Source organism: Saccopteryx leptura, chromosome 6 (assembly GCF_036850995.1).
Source record: "Saccopteryx leptura isolate mSacLep1 chromosome 6, mSacLep1_pri_phased_curated, whole genome shotgun sequence".
NCBI lineage: Eukaryota > Metazoa > Chordata > Mammalia > Chiroptera > Emballonuridae > Saccopteryx > Saccopteryx leptura.
In genome coordinates this window covers 103,438,959-103,460,272 of record NC_089508.1, presented here as the reverse complement: position 1 = coordinate 103,460,272, position 21,314 = coordinate 103,438,959, and the positions used below count along the sequence as shown (strand labels likewise).

The window sequence follows — 21,314 nt, the reverse complement described above, 5'->3', positions numbered from 1 at the left end:
CATCCTTCTCTCTCTAATCTATTCATCCTTTGCTCTGTTCTCATCTGCCTCCTGCCTACCCTAACCCACTTCCTCTCCATTTCTTTCATTGCTCAGACATTATTTAATTCACTCATTCAACAAGAGCCTCCCTGACCTTAGGCTTGTTCCACCCAAGACTAAGAAAGCAAGCTCCCTAGAACAGGGGTCCCCAAACTTTTTACACAGGGGCCAGTTCTGTCCCTCAGACCGTTGGAGGGCCAGACTATAAAAAAAACTATGAACAAATCCTTATGCACACTGTACATATCTTATTTTAAAGTAAAAAAACAAAATAGGAACAAATACAATATTTAAAATAAAGAACAAGTAAATTTAAATCAACAAACTGACTAGTATTTCAATGGGAACTATGGGCCTGCTTTTGGCTAACGAGATGGTCAATGTGCTCCTCTCACTGACCACCAATGAAAGAGGTGCCCCTTCCAGAAGTGCAGTGGAGGCCAGATAAATGGCCTCAGGGGGCTGCATGTGGCCCGCGGGCTGTAGTTTGGGGACCCCTGCCCTAGAATATATGGGTCTTCACAGGACTGGAATCGGACATGCTTTGTTTGGCAAGGGGTAGAGACCTGTTTGATGCTTATCAGCCTAGCCTTCAGGTCTGCCTAACCCTAGATGCTCAAAGTACTGAGCTATCCATGTTCTTCTGGAACCAAATCCCCAAAATAGTCTCTTTTAAAAATATTTTCTATTCACATCACAGACAAGGGACTCGTTTCTTTAATATATAAAAAGCTCCCCCAAATCCTGAAACAAAAGGCCAATGACCCAGCAGAAAAATAGACTTAAGAACACGAGCAGATAGTTCTCAGAAAAGAAATACAAATGACTCCTAAAAATATGAAGAGGTACTCAACTCCACTTAAAATACAAGAAATACAAACTAAACTATAATGAGACTCGATCTGTAACTATCGAAGGAACAAATATCAACTAATGTGATAACATTCTCCAATAGCAAGGATATGCAGAAGTACGCATTCTCAAGTACTGTTTGGTATAAACTCATACTCTCTATAAAGGACAACTTGGCAATATATGAAAAATTTAAATGTGTATAATCTTTCAGCCAGGATTTTCACACATAAAGTACTTATTCTAAGGAGGTAATTATACTATGCAAGATGGTAAATATCCAAGGATATTCACTGAAGCACTGTTTATAATTGAAAGACACTGCAAACACCCTAAATTTTTATCAATAAAGGGCTAGTTAAATAAGTTATGACATATTCATAAACAGAATACTGTACAGCCATTCAAAGGGATGATGTAGTTCTATACTGATGCTGAATTACTGATAATATAAATAAAGGGAGCAAATTTAAGTACATATCTACACTTGTTTTCAAATACCTGAAATAACTTTGCTATAAAGAAACAGTGGTTGCCTGAAGGGAGGAGAATTAGTAACTAGGGGGATAAAGGGGGAAGGCTTACTCTTGACTTTCTGTATTCTTATACTCTCCCTTATTTACCTTTAGAATTTTGTGCTATAGCCACACATTAGTCAAAAAACACATTTAAAGAAACTCATGACACCCTGCCTGTGCCAGCATATCCCTCCAGTGCTGTACCCAAGCCGCTTTCCACCACGCCCTTTGTTCTCTCACAGAGGCACGGGCTTCATCTGTCCCCACCCCCATGGCATTGGCGGTTCATTCATGTCATTCTCCTGTTTTAAAATAAAATCAAACCTTCAATGAGTTTCCATTGGCCCCAGAGAAAAGTTCAGCCCATTGAAATGACAACCTCCTTTACACCCAGTCCCAACCTGCAAAACTCCAATTCAGTCTCAGTCACACCAGGTGGCTCACCACACCTCCCTTATGGCCCATAAAATTTCCTCCCATCTCCTCTCCTTCCCCGTCTACCCAACAAGTCATATAGGGGCCTGGGAAGTGCACATCAAATTACCTCTCTGAGGCCCTGGTAGAGCTCAGTGGTAGAGCGTCAGCCTGGTATGCAGAAGTCCCGGGTTCGATTCCCGACCAGGGCACAGAGGAGAAGCACCCATCTGCTTCTCCATCCCTCCCCCTCTCCTTCCTCTCTGTCTCTCTCTTCCCCTCCCGCAGCCAAGGCTCCATTGGAGCAAAGATGGCCCGGGCGCTGGGGATGGCTCCTTGGCCTCTGCCCCAGGCGCTAGAGTGGCTCTGGTTGCAACAGAGCGATGCCCCTATGGGCAGAGCATCGCCCCCTGGTGGGCATGCCAGGTGGATCCCAGTCGGGTGCATGCGGGAGTCTGTCTGACTGCCTCCCCATTTCCAGCTTCAGAAAAAAAAAAAAATTTTACCTCTCTGAGCTTTCCCTACCCTTCAGGAAAAACCAGTAACACTTGTCTCTGTGCTCTGAACAGCACTTTGCTTATCCTACAAGAAGTTTGCTGCTCAAAATTGCATTACATTCACCATTTTTGGGTCTGTGAATGACTACATTTAATCTATGACCATCTTCCTTAGATTGGAAATTGCTGGAAGAAGAAAGTCTAACTCATTTATCATGTATTTCCAGCACCTAAATTACTGCCTGGCATTCATGGGTGCTTAATATATGCAAAAACTCATTGTCACCATTTCCCCCATGTTCTCTCATTTATCAAACTGAATTAAGAATGTTGTTTTTCCAAGGTTATTTCCTTTTTTATTGAATTTATTGGGGTAACCCTGGTTAGCAAAATTATGCATGAACAATTTTATTACACATTATCCGTACATTGTATTGTGTGTGTGTTCACTACCCCAAGTCAAGTCTTCATCTATCACCATTTATCCCCCATACCCTTCTACAGCCCCTGCAATCACTACACTATTGTCTATGTTCACGAGTTTCCTCTCTTTATTTATTTATTTTGTTCAATCCCACCCCCCCAGCGGCTCCCCCCACTACCCCCACTACCCCCACTAAGGCTATCTCTGTGCAGTTGTTTAATGCTTGCCCAACATGACCTATGCAAATTTATCTCTCAAATTTAAGCTAAGCCCTGTGCTTGGTTCTTTATCCTAATTCTTACACAGCTCTCTGGTGTCAGTTTGACTTTGGTTTCTCCTACTGGATACTCTACTTGGGTATAGATTTAAAAAATAAATTTTTATTTGTTTTCTTACAACTGATTACATATGAGGTGGTGGCCATTTTGTGAGTTAGACACGCATAAAAACTACTTGGGGACCAGGGTTATCTTTTCAGGAGCAAAGGGACCTGGAGTGAATGAAGTCTCTCGAGGGAGAAGTTGCTGTCTGCCTCTGCTGCTTTACTCTTAAGCTCTCTAACCCTGAAGACTAAAAAGTCTCTTAAAGGAAAAACATGTCTAAATAGTTGGCCAAGAACTACTTATGATGCTTCTACTCCCATGCAGTTTTTGCTGACTTTTGCTTTTTTAGCCAATAAAAATGGTGCTGAGGGAAACAATTTAAATGTCCATCAACAGGTAAATGGATAAACATATTGTGGTATATCTGCACAATGGAATATTACTCAGAAACAAAAATGAACGAACAAAATATGCAACATCAAAATAAGCATGCTGGGTGAAAGACACTAGACCCCCCCCCCTCCAAAAGAAAGAGTGCATAACTGTTTTAATCCACTAATGCAAAATTCTAGAAAGTACAAACAACTCTAATAGTAACAGAAAGCAGAGCTGATTGTGGCAGAAAGGCCAGTAGGCAGGAAGGAACGTTACAAAGGATAGTGAGGAAGTGTTTGGAGGTGATAGATCTATCCACTCTGTTGATTGTGGAGATGGTTTTATGGGTATATACATTTATTCATTTGTGGAAGCTTGTGAAATGGTATATTTTAAATAGATACAATTTATTGTATGTCAATTGTACATCAATATGGCTGTTTAAAAAAAGTGGACAGAGGTGAGAAAGAAGGGAGTTTAAGAACATGTGCAAACAATGCTATTTTAAAAGTGGTTCTCAAAGAAGAGGAAGGTTCAATATGTTTGATTCTCACAAAACACCTTTCTAGAATGACATTTTCCTGAAAATGTCATTTTTTAGGAAGATAGGAATTGTATTTTTGAAAGGAGCAGCCAAGTTGCAAGCAGGTGATTAATTATCATGGAAAATCATTGATGTATCATCGCAATTTCACACTATTTCTTACAGTTAAAATAAAGCTCCTTCACATCCCTCATAAAGGTATTGTGAAGCTTTAATTGATTTGTGTTGGTAAAAACCCTTGGTTACCATCATAGAAAATAATTGAATTAAGTATCAAAACAGAAATGTACAACTTTGGTTATTGTTTTATATTTGTTTGTCTTTGCAATAAACATTGCAGAGTGCCAACTATTCTAACACGTTATTAAACCACAGGAGATACTGATCTCAGGGGCTTGCACATCTGTTGATTTAATGCTAAATTATAGAGTCTACAGCGATGTCTAAAGAAACTCGTGCAGCTGTATCTGCATGCTGAATAATCTTGCAAATGCCACGTGCCCCCTCACGCAGGAGCAGCAATGACTGATGCAGGGGAGAAAGGAATATAAATCTGCAGGCTTAGTTGCAGACATACTTTTTTTTGGTAAGGTAAGGTATTTTTTGTCTTCTTTCGAGAAGAATAACTTAATATTAAGTCAGCAAGAAAGTAAGGAAGTACAATAAAAAATATAAATGACAATATTAATCAAAATACAATGTAGACACTATCCTCAGAGAGACAGAGTAGTTCGGAGTTTGAAGACGTTTGAACAACAGGCGGCATGAGTATGTTGTTTAGAGTAACAGACACGACATGCAGTATAACAGTGAGTCTGTGATTGTCTTTAAGTATCACTCAGTAGTGGTCCATACACAGTAGGTCTTCACTAACTATTAGACAGCGTTATTCGTCATTTGAGAAGTAAAATTTGAGATTGTGACCCAACATCCAGTGAACAAAGCTGGATAGCATAACCTCTGACTATTTACAAAGCAGTGATAAAGATGTTTCCATGTCATCTCTGTTCAAACCAATATAATCAATCAGACATGAGCATGGAGGAAAGTGGTTCAAGAAAATGTCGATCTTTAGGTAGAAACAAGCTTGTCCTTTAAAGATACATATTTTAAGAAGGACTCTGCTATGGATCTATGTAGAGCTGCACAGCAAAGGGGATAATGGTTTCCACATTTTGGATAAGAAAGTCATTCTGAGGCGAGTAAGGATATCTGCACATTATTACGGTTAGCTGTAAAGAGTTCTGGTATTTATAAGACCACCATATGGTAGTCACAACCACGTGTGAAAATTTAAATTGAAATATAAGTTAATTAGAACTAAAAATTCGCTTCCTGAGTTGCTCTAGCCACATTTCAAGTGCTCAGCAGATTGATGGAGTTAGTGGATCCCCTATTGGACAGTGCAATATAAAATATACCAGCAGCACAGAAAGTCCTAGTGGACGGTGTTGGGCTGGAATGAGGCCGAGGCCAACAAAGGGTTGCTAAGTAAGGAATATAGATGTGTAATATAGATCGAGAATGGGGCATTGGTTATAAAGAGGTCGAGAGCTTGGTTCATACTCTCTGAGCCTGGCTTTCCATAAAAAGAGTTCAAGCACTCTTTCTGTCCCCATGCACTCTGGGACCTCAAAAACTAAATGTGTGTTTTCCATAAAATATTAAATCAAGAGAAATTAAGACAGCACACTTAATGTGAAATAAAGTTCATATACTCCTGTTTAAACACAGATTAGAATTTCTGTCAGAACAATGCCAGTGAAAAGTTGACATTCTAATTAATACAATTTACATTATAAAGAACTGAATATCTTTATCTTGCTATTATGAAATGCCCTCTTTAAAAAAAATCAATGCTCTACTCAACAGGGAATTGAGTACTAAGGGCAGTATTTAAAAACCCATGTACAAGAGAGGTATTTTAGGTCACTGGCGTTTTTACACACCATCAACCCAGCTCTCTAAACAGGGAAGAAAGTCCTGGTCCTCTACCACACCATTCGTCACTCTGTCATCCAGACTGCAGGCAGCCACAGCATTGTGAGACTGTTTTCTCGCAATGATATAAAACTCTACAAAACACAAACACCAAAAAACTAAAGCCTCCTCTCTCTCTCCCTTTCTTTCTCTCTCTTTTTTCCCTTTTCTCACCCTCTGCCTTCTCCCTCTCTCTCATTCCCTCAACACAGGGGGCAGTTCTGTGAACTCACACGTGTAGGACACTCACACCAGGCTTATTCAATCCATATTCTGAGTGCGCAAGAGGGGCAGAAAATCAACCCCACAGTTCGGTACCCAAGGTTTCGTGTTCACTGCCTTTGTCAATTTTATGCTATCGGTGAAAGGAATAAAGATGAGATCTTTAAAGCCTGAATTTTCATTCCTATGACAACGTGCTTTTTCTTCATGGTTTATCACATTCCACTGCTTGGTCCCCACCCCTTCGTAATTGATATCGGCCATTTGGAGTATTCAGTAAAAACCTCATGAGGTTCGTCAGACGTCCCTCGGTCTATAATTCTTGCTCCTAACATATTCCAAAGCATATTCATCCAAGTGTGTTCCACTTCCCTCCATGGCTTCCCTCAGCACGGGGACAAGTGTAATGACAGTTGTATTAATTATGTGCTGAAAACCCACATAGCAGCAAAAATGATGGCGATCATTGTTTTAAATATTTTATTAAAATAACCCAGCTCAGAACAGATAAAGTAGACCCTCTTGATAATGAGAGGCTCATTAATTTTACAGGAATTCTAGAAAGCTTAGAATGGTCATCAAAATCATCTCTTTCATTTATATGTTTTTAAGAAAGAGAAAACCTTCCATCATTGCTTTAGAGAGAAGGGTCTAATAAAACTTTCTACGGTATTTTTAAGATAATTTCTTACCTGTATGGAAAAAAGTTTTGAAAAAATACTTGAAATATGGAGGATTTAGATTTCACAGTTTTATTCAAAATGCCTATAAATTTTCAGCTACTGCAGATTGCCCATTAGAACTTGGTTTCATTCGCATATAATGACTTCTGATAAATAAAATGTATACTCTCTGTAAATAAACAAGCAGTGCATTAAACCCTGCCACTGCTGGTGGCAACAGCGGCGCAGGCGTGCCTACCAAGTGTGCTTCCAGGTACAGTCTCAGGCTGCCCGTCTCGGCGCTCGGGCGTGTCCAGTTCTCAGTGGTTTCCATGGCTTCATTTAACCATTGAATGAATTCATCCAGCTTGTTTACAAACCCCTGTGACAAAAAAAGAAAAGCAGAGAAAAGGACAATAAAAGCATGTCAGTTATTTTTTTAAAGCCAATCTTGAATATTCCACACTTCACCGACGGTAAAATTGATACCACTACACTCCTTTCCTAGGTCCACACTGTGGAATACATTTTCCAGTATTCCTGGCACTAAAATCTAGCAAAATGGAAAGAAATTGTCCATGACTCCCTCAGTTTTTTCGTAGGAACACTTTTCTGAGAAATTTGGATGGCATTCCAGGGTATCATTGTAAAGGTGACCTCAAAGCATTAAAACATTACTGGTGTCTGACAAGCTCCCCTCACCAAAAAAAACAGGCCACGCTGCTAGGAATTCTCATTGGCTTTGGGGATAAGAACAATTATGTAAAGGTGGTATTCTTTACTCAGAAGCTTGTAGAATGGAGTTGCTTAAACTGAGCTAGAAATCTGTTAAGTCAGAAAAGTGTTTTAAGGGACGTGGATGAGTTCTAATGACAGCCCAAATGTCCATGCTGAGCCTGGGTTCTAAGAATCAAGGAAGAGTAGTAACAGTGGGGCCAATGAACGAATATAAACACCTGTCTGGGTGTGTCCCAGCCATAAAAAATACTCTTGGCTAGGAAGCACAAATCACAATAATCTTGCAATTTTTCAAATAGTGGTTATAAAAATTTATTGACCATTTAAAAGAACACATCTGTAGAAACGGAAATTATTTTGAAAAATGAAAGCCCGGCTATGAACCCGAGGCAAAGAAATGGGGCTGGTGCCTTCTTTCCATCTCTAGGTAAACAGCACCACCTGGAGGTCGAAAGGAGCAAAGACAGGCGTGGACATTTGTACTCATGGTTTGGGATGCTTATTTCTCTATGAAACATAACCCCTTTTTCAAACTTGCCTTTTGATTTATCGTAAACAATATTTTTAATGCTTAACAAGATATCTTGAGAACAAACTGATAATAGGTGAAGATTTATTTTCTTTATCATGCTTCTCAGAAGCTACATTTTGTTTAAGTTTTCTCCCAGATAATAGTTTAAGATTCATAACCCTTTAATTCAAACAGTTGACTGTACTAAAAATAATTATTAAAAAGAGAAAATGTATTGAGAAGAGTCGTTAAGAGGAAGGCAGAAAAATAACACTCAGAAACACACTTGGCACAGCAGAGCTGTGGACACGGAGGCCCGTGGAGTGAGAGCAGACTGTCCTCTGCTGTGCTGTCAGCCTAGTAAGTCTATCGCCCCCTTTGCTGTCGTATCACAAGTTTCCCGTGTGCCTAAATGCTTTCCAAAGATTTTCCTTTTGAAAACATCCTTACTGGGTCAAGTGTCATAGGATAATCACACACATACTTTTGAAAAATCTCGAATTTTCTCATATTGCAACTTGTTCTAAGTAATAGAAATCCATGCCAAGTAATTAATTTTTCCCTTTCTCATGTATTTAGGCTCTTAGAGATGTAGTCCTAATTCTTGATATTCTCTTAATTAAATGCTTTGAAAAATGAAGATAGCCTGGACTGACCAAAGGGACTTCCAGAAACACATCTGTGGAACCTCATCAGAATATCAGAGTCTAGATAGTTGATAATTGTGAGTTGAAAATAGTACTTCATAATTATTATAGTATTAAATAGTATTTACTATTCAATTTGGACTTGAGTTGTTATATCTGTATATATAAATTGGTTTTGGGGAAAATAAGTCAGAAAGTAAATTATTTTGGAAACAACTGGTTAAATCCAAAAAGACAAATAGTAAAGAGATGTTAACTGAAGTATAATTATTCATATCTTCTCTTCCTCCAGGAAACAAGCAAACAAAACAATATGTGTGTGTGGGATTGCATGGGTACCTGACTATAAAACGTTAGTCTTGGCTAAAAAGCATTAAGAAACGTGTTTCAGGTTTCCTAACAGAATCATGGCACACAGCTGAAATCTGTGAGGTGCAGAGCAGGAGCCCAGGGGAACCTTTCTGGTTGACCTCTCTGCATAGCCTAGCCAGACAGCAAAACCAAGCTGTCGGATACAGGAAACGGGTCCTTTCAAGGCATCGCTCTGGGTTTCCTCGGAATTATAGCCCATCCTCACCAATTTTCATTTGTTGCACATTTTATCAACTCTGTTCTTGCCAGTGCTAAACAGTTTCATCAGTCACAGTAAAACCTGAGAAATCCCTGTTCTTAACTTGTAATGAAAAGTTAAGCACTCCTCCTCTTCGTGAGATCTTAGTTCCTCCCTCCTCTCCTGTTTATATGTGTAGCCACAAGAATATAGACAGAAATAGTAAAAGCAAATGAAGTTGGAAGCCATCTGATTCTTGATACCTTTGTCACCTGCTCTTTCTCCACCTCCCCCAGATAACTTATATGCGTACTGCCGCGAATGCTCTGTGTAGTGAGCAGTGTACTGTCTACTGTCCCCATATCATGAGATACTCTTCTTAAAAAGACCAAGTAAGTGCCGCTCAATACAGCAAGCCATGTGACATGAAGGCGCATTCACATGTGGGCACATACAACAAATATTTGATGCTCATTTTCAGTCTTTGTGATGTAAATGAAGGAAAATGAAGCTGTTATAGTAACAACATAGGAAAATGGGGAAAAGTACAAAATTTCATTTTGAAATACTGGTCAAATACTAGTACAATTATTGGCCACTCATTCATTCTTTCAACTAATAATTATTAAGTGTCTATTCTGTATAAGACACATTGCTGCACAGTATTAGAGATAAAGAGATAAATATCATTGCAGCGAAAATTTCAGCAGAACATAAAACATATCTAAACACTGGCCTACCAAATTCAGGCAATTTTAATGTGGTTTTTCTTTTTTAAGTTTTACAATGAATAAAGAGTGGAGACACTCTAGATTTTCTTGTGAAATGTATTCTGCCTGTATCAGAGTTCTGTCTGTACCCAATTTTGTTTCTCTTCTTAGTATTTGATCTACCTGTGTTTGTTTCTCTAACATTCTGGGTTACCTGAAGAGTCAAAGATGACTATAAAAATTAGATTTTCTTCATGACACAATCCAATGCTGCCATCTCACTATGTAAAAAGCACATTTTATGCACATCCCACTCACTGCTATTGGCTGAATTACACACCTCTGAGAGGCCACAGTTTAGTCTTTGGCTTTCCACCTCCCACCAATGTTTCCCTCCTGTTCAGTCTCTCCCCTGGCGTTTTCACCGCGTTTCCTTGTCAGCCCCTCTCCCGCCTCCTCCCTGCTGTTCTCGGCCTCCCTGTCAAACTGCCCAGGGGCACACTAAGGGTGACCCAGTCCACAGGCCCAGTCCTCACAGGCCACCTTCTTCTTCATTGTTTCCCTCGGGGTGGATCCCTTGCCATCCTCATATTTGATACACATTCTGAGAGTCTGTAAACTTGACTGGAGCCCAGCCAGGACCCAACCCTCAGGAGGAGCCCTGGTTCCCCAACAGGGGAGAAAATGAACAATCTTAGCCCTGTTACCACCAGGTAGTACAATTCCCACTTTCAAATCATTTGCATTTTGAAAGTTCCTTAATGAGGTGCTTTGGAAAAAAAATCTTACTTTTACACTTTCTGAAGCATCAATCTATTTAAAGATCAAGAAACATAGTCAAAGTGCATGCAAATATATACTTGGTTTGTGAAAAATAATTTGCTAGAGCCCTCAGCTGGTTAACATACATTTAAAGATTATATTATATTAAATTTATATTTGAATCTTGCAAATAACTATACTCTCCTGATAGGTTAAGGATGCCCATTATTTCACTTATTTTTCTACCTATTTCTCTCCTCCAACAAGCCTAGTCTGGTAACTGTAAGCTGAAGGGTACTTACTGTCGCCCTCTGGCGAGGCTGCCAAGAGTGACAGGAGCAGAAAGAGGCTCCTTGCACCAGATATGGGGCCAGGAAACTGATAGGGTAAGAAACAAGGTGTGACCTCTGCCTTGTGGAGTCGAAAGCCTACTGGTAGTTTTTTTATAGAATTACATAATGTTTAGACTGAACTGACATTAAAAACTATTTCTCTAAAAGGGAAATAGGGGTGTATACAACAGGAAGTAGCCGCTGCGTTGCCCTCACAAGTCTGTGAAGTGGTGCTGATTATATCTAGTTCACAGATGAGGAAACTGAGGATCAAAGAATGTGAGTGGCTTGCCTGTGGCAGGATTGGGACTTGAACCCATATCTCACTGCAAAGTCTGTTTCTCTCACGACACCACCCAGAACTCTAGAAACAGGGTTCCCAGAGACACATTCTTGGACATAAATGAAGGAGAAGCAACATTTCTTCCAGGCCCACAGCCTTGGTAAAACTCTTTCAGCTCTAAGTCCTTTTCCCTTCACACTCACTATTTTCTGTTAATTTTTCTCAAAGGGGATTTGTAATGAGGCTAGATGCTTAACAAGAAACATATATCTTGGGTAAGGAGAGCAACTTCTTTTGAGCAAGCAATAATCACTATAAACTTCAGCTCTAATGTGCGTGACATTTAAAGCAAATATTTAAGGTGGTTACACGGCTGAACAAGCTTGTTCTACCAGGGCTCGGTTACGGGGCAGTTTGACTCAGGTCGGTCGCAGAGAGGGCCCTTGGTTCTCAGGGGTGAGTTCAGTCAGTGACCCACACTGCTCACTTCCTCTTGGTGCTTGCTGTCTGGATGTGGGTGTGTTCATCCAGAAAAAGATTCATATGTCTCAGTGGACAGAACGATGATGTCTGACCTAGTCTAGATCAAGTTAGCTGCCTCAGACAGAAACCTGCTGAAGAGCATCAAAAGTAAACTCCTTTCACTATATTTAGGGGAAAAAAGTCACCCTCTGTTATTGTAGCTCTAAAACCATTTAAAAGTACTTATTCCATTCTTAGTAGTCCAAGATTAAAGGATTCTGTGAATTATCTCATCTGAACAATTCTAGCTGAAACAATAATAATTTTCATATAGTTCTCACTATGTGCCAGAACCCTTTAATGTGTTTTATATACAATAGACTATCTGGGTCTCATAAAGACTCTGTGAAGTAGGTACAAGTGTCACTTCACTCCCATTTTACAGATTACAAGACTGAGGCCTTGAGAGGTAAGGAAACCTACCCAGTGCTGTAGGACTAGAAGGCAGTGACTCACCACCTGAATTCAGAGAGCCTCCTGGCACCACATGAAATCATGAAAGGCCAGTCAATCTAATAATTTAAGTCCCTGGCAGAAATTAGAAGTTGAAAAAAATTTAAATGAGAATTAATTGTGAGGAGCAGGGGAGGGTATATGAAAAGGAAAAAAAAATGATCATGAACCAATGTGGATAACATTAAGAGAACAGCTGCTACATCAGGACAAAACTGGCTTTGGCTGCAGGCTCCATCTACCTCTTACTGACGGTGTAAACTAAGTAAGCTACTGACCCTTAGCTTCTTCTCCTACGAGCGAGGGTTTACATGAGACATTTAAGAAAAAACAGATTTTTAAAGCCTGGTATAAAACTAGGGCTTGATAAATTATTTTTAAAAGCCATTCCTAATCAACAGATTCCAATTTGATCTTTTATTTCGTTCACTTAAGCTGTGCTACATTTACACAATGGAATACTACTGAGCCATTAAAAAAGAAGGAAATATTACTCTTTGCAACAGCATGGATGAGCCTGGTAAGTACTATCCTAAGTGAAATACGCCAGTCAGGGAAAGACCTACCATATGAGCTCATTTATATTATGTTCATATGGAATCTAATGAGCAAAATAAACTAACAAACATAATAGAAACAGTCTCATAGCTACGAACACCGAGTGCTGTCAGAGGGGAAGGGGTTGGGGATAGAAGAGGGAAAGGGGGATACATGGAGATGGAGGGGGACTTAACTTGGGGTGGTGGACACAGTGCACTACACAGACTGTGTTATATAATTGTACATCACAGACCTATATAATTTTATTAGCCAATGTCACCCCCAATAAATCCAGTAAAATAAATAAATATTTTGGATTATTCATTATGCATATACCACTGTGCCAGGTACCTCAGGGGAGATGGATGAGGAAGGTCGCCACACTGAGGTACCCCCACCTGCTCTGGGCATTCGGAGGAGGAAAGCAACATGGAGGGGACAGCATCAGTAGGTCTGAAGGGGACCACACTTCTCTACCAACAGCTGCAAGTTTAAGAATAATCTGGTCTAACTGTTCAAAATGAGACACATGCTTTGCAATCAGTCATTACATTAGCAATGGCTACCAACAAGTAATCGCAATTTTCCTACCACAAGGAAGTGTTATATAGGCTTAACTGATAAAATTAGAACTCCATTTAAAAGCAAAATTATGCATTGAGATTTCATAAATATATATATGTATATATATATATATCTACCAACATATATATTTACATATATTTAATCTTCCATTTTGCTTAATTCTGATGCACAGAGTTCCTATACAAAATGACTCATTTATCTTTTTGCACAATAGCATCCAAATGCAATCTGCCTTTCCTGACCATACATCTACATATGTAACGAGGCCCTGAGACTCAGATGTTCAAGACAAAATGCTAGGGAGTTCAAAGTGGTGTTTTGGATTCAACCACCTCTCATATTTACCCGCATTTCTACCTCAAAAATCCAATCCAATACAAGTAATTGACAGAAGGAAGGCTAAGATATGTGATTTTAGAAGAAAAATGAAGAGAAAATGAAATGGTTTAAAGCAGTTTTAACTCTGATTTTACAAGAAAACTCAAATACTGGAATGTTTTATGAAATACTTAACTTCTTTTCTAAAGGTTGGATGGGTATCTTCAGAATATAAAAATATTCCCGATAAAATTTCCCCAGAATAGAGGTAAAAAGCTGTCTGTTGGAAAGAATACAAAAGGGACATAGAGTGGTATTTTCTGAAACTGACCAAGCGGGAAGCTCTATTCTGAACTCAAGATTATGTAGAATGGATAAGATAAATCGAACTGAGTCTCCAGTTTCTTCAAATATTATTGACAGTGGTTTCAATGGAGAAAGGGGAAACCAGAAAGATCCCTAACTCTCCAATGACAAAGGATTTCCCCAAACAAATCTAGAGGCTTTGAGTTCAGTTCTTCCCTGTTGGTTTATAAAAAGAAATGATCAACAATTTTAAGGACAAACCACAATTGAAACACATATCATCAAAGTCTAATAAAAATAGGAACTATTAAGCCCTGTCCGGTTTGTTCGGTGGATAGAGCATCGGCCTGGCATGTGGACATCCTGGGTTTGATCCCCGGTCAGGGCACACAGGAGAAGAGACCATCTGCTTTCCTCCCTCTCCCCCTTCTCTGTCTCTCTTCCCCTCTCGCAGCCAGTGGCTCACCTGGTTTGAGTGTGGGCTCCGGACAGCTGTCCGGAGTGAGCTGGGGGTCCTCGTGCATCGTCTGCCTGCCCCCGAAGCTTTCCTCCTTTACTCCAGTGGACCTGACTCGAACACCCCAGTCCTCCAGAGACACTGGATGAACAGAGAAGGCCATTTCTATCTGCCTCTGAATCCAAATGAGAACCTGAGATGCTCACACCTTAGAATTTAAGATTTGATGTTTTAATGGCTTAATTGTAGATTTCTTATATCCAGCATTATAAATAATACTTAACATTTGGGGGCAGACTATCTATCAGCTACTTTTCTAATAACTTACGTAGTCATTTAATCTTCACTAATTTCCCTACTGTACATATGAAGAGGCTGAAAGCATAGAGGAGTTATGTAATATATTAAAGGTCATAAAGCCATCAAATAGATATTAAGTAATTTTGTTTCAGAGACCAAGCTCTGAACTACCATACCACACTAATTTTCTAGCCAGACTTATTCCCAAGAGGTTCACAGAGAGAAATACAAAGGATAGCAGCAGCATTCACTGTAACTCATTGCGATTTTCCAAGCCTCTGAGAATCCCACTCTTTGCCACACAATTTCAACCATTCCCATCACAAACGCCTGTTTCAGATCATTCTCCCCTATACCCTCCGCGCTCTCATTTCAGTTCTCCTTTTCTCTCCCCTTCCTGATCACTATTTTGCCTTTTTTTCCTCTCTTTGCTCCTCTCCTCACCCCACTCCTCACTTGTTCTCCATTCCTCCCTTTTCTTTTGCTCCCTTCCCTTCCTCTCCTCTTCTCTCTCCTCTGCATTCCTTCTCTCTTTTCCTACAGCTCAATCTCCTCCAGCCTTGTTGGGAATAACAACCACTTGTAATAAACAACATTTCCCAACATGTCCATAACACTGCCTCCTTAACACTGAAGTGCAGAGCTGAAAATATTGTTATATTCCCATATTTAGATTAGATCTAAATACTTTCCTGTTTAGTAAGACCTCCTTGTAAATCAAATATTTGGAACAAGAATGCAAGTGGTTAGATGGGATTGTTTGTAGAATGATAAGGTTATTTAAAAGATTACCTGTGATTGTTGAGTTGTTTATTTAAACATTCTAATTTTTTTTCTAGGGACCATATAGTTCTTTAGTAATAACGAAGTTAATATTTTTAGAAAAAATTGGCATTCTGTGTGGACAGTCTATCATGCCGAACGAACAATAAAATAGCCAACTTTCTACCAGAGAAATTCAGGGCAGTGAGTCAATAAAAGGTAACAACAACTCAGCTGCTATACTATCATTAGAGCCAAGAAGACAGGAAATAGTATTATTGAAATACATCTGCTTGGGCTCTGGCCAGTTTGCTCAATGGTAGAGTGTCAGCCAGGCATATGGATGTCCTGGGTTCAATTCCCAGTCACGGCACACAGGAGAAGCAACCATCTGCTTCTCCACTTCTCTTCCTCACTCCTTTCTTTCTCTCTTCCTACTGCCTCCTGGAGCCATGACTCGATTGGCTTGAGTGAGTTGGCCCTGGAGTGCTGAGGATGGCTCCATGGCCTCAGCCTCAGGCACTAAAAATAGCTTGTTTACTGAGCATGGAGCAACGCCCCAGATGGGCAGAGCATTGTTCCATAGAGGGCTTGCCAGGTAAATCCCAGTTGGGATGCATGTGAGAATCTGTCTCCCTGCTCTCCTTAATTAAAAAAACAAAAAACAAAAACCTGCTTGGTAAAGAGAAAAGGAGAATAATGTTGTGAAGATTAGTAGCACAGACCCAGTCTTCAAAAGGCCCTTAGATCCTATCAAGTGCAATGCCCCTTATTTCACAGAGGAGGAAACTGAGGCTCAGAAAGATTAAGTACTTCACAGTTAACACAAAACCAATAGGCAACTGAGCCAAAAGATCTCAGGTTTTTGTCAAGTATAGAGCTCTAGAGTTTTCACTTTAAAGTATTCTTTTTTTTTTTTTTTTTTTTTGGTATTTTTCTGAAGTGAGAAGTGGGGGCTGTCAGACAGACAGACTCCCGCATGCACCCGACCTGGATCCACCCAGCATGCCCACCAGGGGGCAATGCTCGGCCCATCTGGGGCGTTGCTCTGCTGCAACCGGAGTCATTCTAACACTCAAGGCAGAGGTCATGGAGCCATCCTCAGCGCCCAGGGGCCAACTTCCAGGGCCAACTTTGCTCCCATGGAGCCTTGGCTGCGGGAGAGGAAAAGGGAGATAGAGAGAAAGAAGAGGGGAAAGGTTGGAGAAGCAGATGGGCGCTCCTCTAGTGTGTCCTGGCTGGGAATCAGACCAAGGACTTCCACATGCCAGGCCAACGCTCTACTGCTGAGCCAACCAGCCAGGGCCTAAAGTATTCTTAAACATCCTTTGGACTAGATTTCTAGAATTAAAAATAAAGGAATTATTTAGTAAGTTATTAAGAGTAATACAAAATTTAGAGTACCATTGCTTTAGCAAGTTGTGTTTACTAGTTACATTGGGTAGCATTAGGCTGGCCAGAGTAAAGATTAAATTGCCTTTCTTGTTCAAACTCCATGTGTACAATGCACACATGTATATTAGGTCCTTTATTAATAAATTATTTATTGAGAGACTGCTACATAACAGATATTGTACTAAGACCTGGAACTCACACATAAAATACCTAAATTCTTCTCTTATAGAGTTCAGAGCACAGTGATATCATCAAAGTGTGACGTGTATGATAATGCAGATCAGCAGTTCTCAAACTTTTAGTCTTAAGACTCCTTAGACTATTAAGAATTATTGGGAACTCAGAAGAACTTTTGTTTCTGTGGATTATAACTGTCAACACTCATTTTAGGAATGTAAAAAATATTTATTAATTTGTTTATATATAACAATAATAATCTATTACATCTTTACATATCACATATTACTATTTTTAAAATGCTGAAGTTTTCAAAAAAAGTGAAAAGACTGGCATTTGTTTAGCTGTTTGCAAATCAGCTGCGTGCTCTTCTCCCAACAAATCATCCCAACCTATTGCTGCCTTTCCAACCCACTTTTTAAATGTTTTCGTCTTTAGCAGTCCAGGGTTTGAGGATCGGTTCTAAACCTACTGTAGTCCCTTCCTTTTACTTCCCAGAGTACATTATAATGAATTTCCTTCAGGTTAAAGAATGCAGTGGACCTCACCAGGCAGTGGCACAGGGACTAGAGTATTGACTGGGACACAGAGGACCCAGGTTCGAAACCCCAAGGTTGCCGGCTTAAACGTGGGATCACAGACATGACCCCATGGCCATTGGCTTGAGCACAAAGGTCGTTGGCTTGAGCAAGGGGTCACTCACTCTGCTGGAGCCCCTCGGTCAAGGCCCATATGAGAAAGTAATCAATGAACACCTAAGAAGCCACAATGAAGAACTGATGCTTCTCATCTCTCTCCCTTCCTGTCTGTCTGTCCCTACCTGTCCCTCTCTCTCTCTGTCTCTGTCTCTGTCACACACACACAAAAAGAGTGCAGTGCGATTATTATTTACTAGTACATAATTATAAATATAATAATATATGTAAATACAAATTATAAACAAATAAGTACATATTTTATAAGGTTTTTGCATGACAATATTATAAACTAGAAGGTTGCTTGTATTTGTTTGAACAGACATTTATAGCAGAAATTCTCTTACCTAAACTTCCTAAGATTTCAGAGAAGTACATTAACTAAAATTTTTGGGCCAATTAGAGGATAAATATCTCTAATACAAGACGAGAATCATCTGTCAAGGCTGGAGGCCCAGCGTGTCATAGAGTAGACGGATGCAGGAATGTAGGGCAACCACCACAGATCACATTCAAAGGGAGACAGATCATTGTGGGTCATGAAGGAGGTGACGCTTTGTAATGACCAAGGTAGCTGAAGTGGGAGAAGAGCACAGGGTGGTGGCATTTCATTCTAAAACTCCAGAGTCACCTATGACTAACCCCTCTGCTCCTGTAGTAGTAAAAATACCGCAGTAACAACCACAGGAGCTAATACTGACTAAAGGCTTACTACGTACCAGGCACTATTCCAAGCTCTTTACATATTTTAACACATTTAATCATCACAACAACTTTATGTGGAAGATATACTTTTAACCCTATTTTTGCAGGGGAAGAAACTGGGGCTCAAAAAGGTCAGGTCACTTGCTCAAGATAGCACAGGTGATAAGTGGTAAACGGGCACTATGGCTTAGGCAATATGGCGGGAGAGCCTGTATTCTTAGCCCCATGCTCCACCACCATCCAGCTCCGGAGAAGCCCCTCATCTGTTAATATAAAAATCTCTTCTACCAAATGTACCTTTCCCTGTGCCATAGAGTTTCATGGATTACTTTTCTGAATATTCACATTTTTGGTACCTTAAACAAGGCTAGTTTTGGAGTTCTTTCCAGCCTGATTTTCCTTATATAAAAGTGTGGGCACAATATGATTTTTTTATTGGACCTGTATTCTATTAAGGAGACTCTGGTCAATACAATTGACCCTTGAACAATGTGAAAGTTAGGAATTCTAACCTCCACACAATCAAAAGTCCACATCCTCATCCACAGATTCCCAACCACACATCAAAAATACTGTTTTCAACCCATGGTTCATTAAATCTGCAGAAACAAAACTGGGGGATACAGAGAGCCAACTGTATGCTTATAGAATCTGCATAGGAGTGCACCTGTGTAGTTCAAACCTATACCGTTCAAGGGCCAACTGTAGTCTCTTAAATACAATGGTATGCATCAAATAATATAAAAGCAAAACTGAGTGAGGGCAGGATAAGGAAAAAGGCTTTAATGAAACTTCATTTTGGAAGAATACACATTGTCTTCTCTATGCTGTAAAAAAAATAAAGAAAACAAAACAAAAATATTTTTATTTATTCAATTTACCATTTTTATTTTTATAATAAGGTAATGGGTTCAGGAAGGAATAAGGAAGAGTACTAGACTGCCAATTGCAACGTACACCTTTCTCTCTCTCTCCCTTCTTCCCTCCCATTTTCTCTCTCTCACACACTCTCTCTCTCTCTCCTTCTCTCTCTCTCTCTCTCTCTCTCTCTCTCACACACACACACACACACACACACACACACCCCTACCTCAAATGAGTAGTGCTAAGCAGTCTACAGAAAAACCCAGAAATATCAGAGCACCCCTTAAAGTGACACCTTGCCAGTTTGATTATCTTAGCATTAAAAAAGAAAATAACTTCTTTTACTTGCTGGATAAATAAGGAAGGCAAATGACAAAATCATTGTCTTCCTAACAAGTAAGGCATAGAACCTCAGCAATCTGAACAAGGAAAAGCGCCCGGGCCTCAGATTATAGGCCGCACATTGCCTGGGTCAAGTAGTTTATTCACCATGCAGACTCCAGGCCAATAATCCTTATATGGTAGGACCCACAGCTTCAGACATGGTTCTCACATCATGAGTGACCTTGACTCTGATTGATTTACAACATGCCTTGGGATGAATTTTCCTCTATTATCTGAACAAAGTACAAACAGCAGTGCTGACAAGTAATTTTAAGACATCACAATGGCAAATCTGACAGCGTGGATGTTTCTGATCTGCTTCATTTGACTGACCTTATTTGCTATAAATTCAGGCTAATCTAAACCTAATTCTTACCTGGTTGCTCATTTGTTTACTGTGACCGTTATCCCTGGTCTCTTGGCATCTTACAAACTCTAGCCAGGCTACAAATTCCTCTAGGATGTCTGGTTCTTCTCATATTACAGTGCTAGGAATGCAGCATGAATAGTTTCATACCTCCAGGGTCTTAATGTCACAGACTCACACTCACCATTAGGATCTTCTAAGAGGAATTCACCCAGAATTCCACAGAACAGAAAGCCAACCACGTTCAAGTGATACATTCCAGTAGATATTTCATAGAAAAATGGCTCTTCTCTTAGAAATGCCTCATAGTCAGCCTGTCCTGAAATTATAGACCTGAGAAGTATTTTGGAGGTCATTCTATTCAGTTTCTTCATTAATGTTTATTTTTCAAAACTGAGGTTTAGGAAGTTAAGTTTCAGAGGTCACCATGCTACTGAGAGGCAGACTTAAGATTCCTATTCTAGTTCTTTCTGCTATTGTTAATGTTAATATCCTGGAATCATAGAGAAGGTAACAATAATGATGCTAATACCCTGGGTTCACAGAAGCAGTCACAAAAAAAACTAGCATTTACATAGTCTTTAGAGTTTACAACAAGCCTTTGCTTTTTGTAATTTCATGCAGTAATCTGTGCATTGGCATGATAAACATAATTAACATTTCATTTAAAGACTGGGAGATTTAAACAGTAAGCTTTTAGTGACTTAGTCAAGTTTTCATAACGAAAAATGAGTTGTGAATTGAATACAAAGTTTCTGTCTTCAAGTCCTATATTCTTGAATAAATTACTAACTTCCCTACGTACCTTTGTCCTCAGGATACAATAAGGGTGTCCACATCAGAGGAATTATTTCTCTTGATGTGTCGAGTGAATAAACCTCTTAGCATCTTGCTTAACACATTATAAGTGGACAATAAATGTAAAGGTTTTGTTTTGTTTTCTTAATTTCTATCTTTCCAAAATATCCTACCACTAATGCAAAGTCATTACTTTAGGCTTAATTATAATGAAGAATTCATTAATGTTCTAATAATTATTTTAGTTGATTTAAAAAATGTAACACTAAGTTGATTCCTCTTTTGATTTTTACTATAGAA

The 21,314-nt window shown here is 39.5% G+C and overlaps 1 protein-coding gene across 4 annotated transcripts in view; it reads right to left on the bottom strand.

The window, feature by feature from the left end:
* AKAP6 (A-kinase anchoring protein 6) overlaps positions 1–21,314 on the bottom strand; it is a 495,640-nt gene that overhangs the window by 247,448 nt on the left and 226,878 nt on the right. For all 4 annotated transcript variants that reach the window (XM_066344191.1, XM_066344194.1, XM_066344192.1 and 1 more), the window contains exon 5: positions 7,113–7,235. In XM_066344191.1, the coding sequence (XP_066200288.1) occupies positions 7,113–7,235 (123 nt within the window). The remainder of the gene's footprint in view (positions 1–7,112; positions 7,236–21,314) is intronic.